The sequence below is a fragment of the Sinocyclocheilus rhinocerous genome, unplaced genomic scaffold (assembly GCF_001515625.1).
Source record: "Sinocyclocheilus rhinocerous isolate Xijiao unplaced genomic scaffold, SAMN03320098_v1.1 scaffold2817, whole genome shotgun sequence".
NCBI classification, from domain to species: domain Eukaryota; kingdom Metazoa; phylum Chordata; class Actinopteri; order Cypriniformes; family Cyprinidae; genus Sinocyclocheilus; species Sinocyclocheilus rhinocerous.
Window position 1 is genome coordinate 222,687 of NW_015638065.1, and position 1,271 is coordinate 223,957.

Genomic DNA, 1,271 nt, shown 5'->3' on the forward strand with positions numbered 1-1,271 from the left:
CCCCTAATATATATATATATATATATATATATATATATATATATTTCTGACCAGGCAGTAGACTAAGTTACCTCAGAAGCTGCAAGGCTGAATCATATTCCTCTGTCTCCCACAAATTCTTCTCAATGCAGGATACATGGAGTTCTCGTATCTATAAGCACAGTAACAGTTTCATATGTGCTGAGCTTTAAACACTGTCCATTCACTTTATTTAATTGTAAATTCAGCTGAAAAAAAATGTATATATCATTGACCAAATCTAGAAAACAGTGTCACACAGCCACAAAGCAGCATGATCCTATTTATTTTAAATTAATATCCATTTTCGATTGCATAAAGTTAAACATTTCTCAACTTTCTGAAGTCACTGGTCACGCCTACGTCTTGTCGCCAGCAAGTCACATTCGCTTGTCACGTTGCCGGCAGTCGCCAGCTCTCCACTGAAAATCATGCAATCATGCTGCTTTGTCAATGTGTGTTTCCAGCAGTGTGACACAGTTTAAGTTCATGCAAACAGGCAGTACAAAACAGCCAGCTGTTCTTCTTTTCTTCTCCTTTGTAATCAAGCAGAGGCTGCATCTGAACAGTCAAAATGACTTTTCCTAAATCATAGTATGTAGAAAACAGTATGTGAAAGGAGTAGTACTTCAGAATTCACAGTATTCATAAAACAATAGGCAAAAAGTGCCAGGATGACCTACTACTTCTGGTGAAATTCTGAAGTAGACACTTTAAAATCACACCCAATGGACACTTTATTCTTCCATAAGGCCACGGGAGTTGATTTGTGAATGGCAATGAAGTGCCTGAATGGTTTTAACGCACTATGTTTCTATAAGCTTCAGTGTTGTGTTCGTTTGTTTAGGTTTCTCCATGAGAGTCCCACATTCACACAGAGAGGCTACAATTGCCTCAACTACAATGGATTGTTATTTAATAAATATACAAAAGACTTTGCTTTGAAAAGGTTGGTTACACTTTATTTTAAGGTTGTCACAGTGTAATTATACATTTAAGCAGTGGCGGCTCGTGGGTTTTAAAATAGAGGCGGCACACTAATTGTATTGGTCTGGGATCCCTGCCGATTATTATTATTATTATTTGCTTAACCACTTTAAAATGGCTTTTTGGTTGCTTTTAGTCAGAAAACGACATACATACAGCAAAATAATATAATTTCACTTACCTGGCAGCTTAGGCTAAATTTGTATATATACTGTTTGAATGACAGCTTGGTAAATCTGTTGGCGATCAAATATTCCAAATATTCA

At 36.4% G+C, this 1,271-nt stretch overlaps 1 protein-coding gene across 2 annotated transcripts in view; it reads right to left on the minus strand.

Moving 5' to 3' along the window:
- Positions 1-1,271, minus strand: part of LOC107749597 (origin recognition complex subunit 3-like) — a 24,620-nt gene that overhangs the window by 12,417 nt on the left and 10,932 nt on the right. For both annotated transcript variants that reach the window (XM_016564770.1, XM_016564769.1), the window contains one exon: positions 72-151. In XM_016564770.1, coding sequence (XP_016420256.1) covers positions 72-151 — 80 coding nt within the window. The remainder of the gene's footprint in view (positions 1-71; positions 152-1,271) is intronic.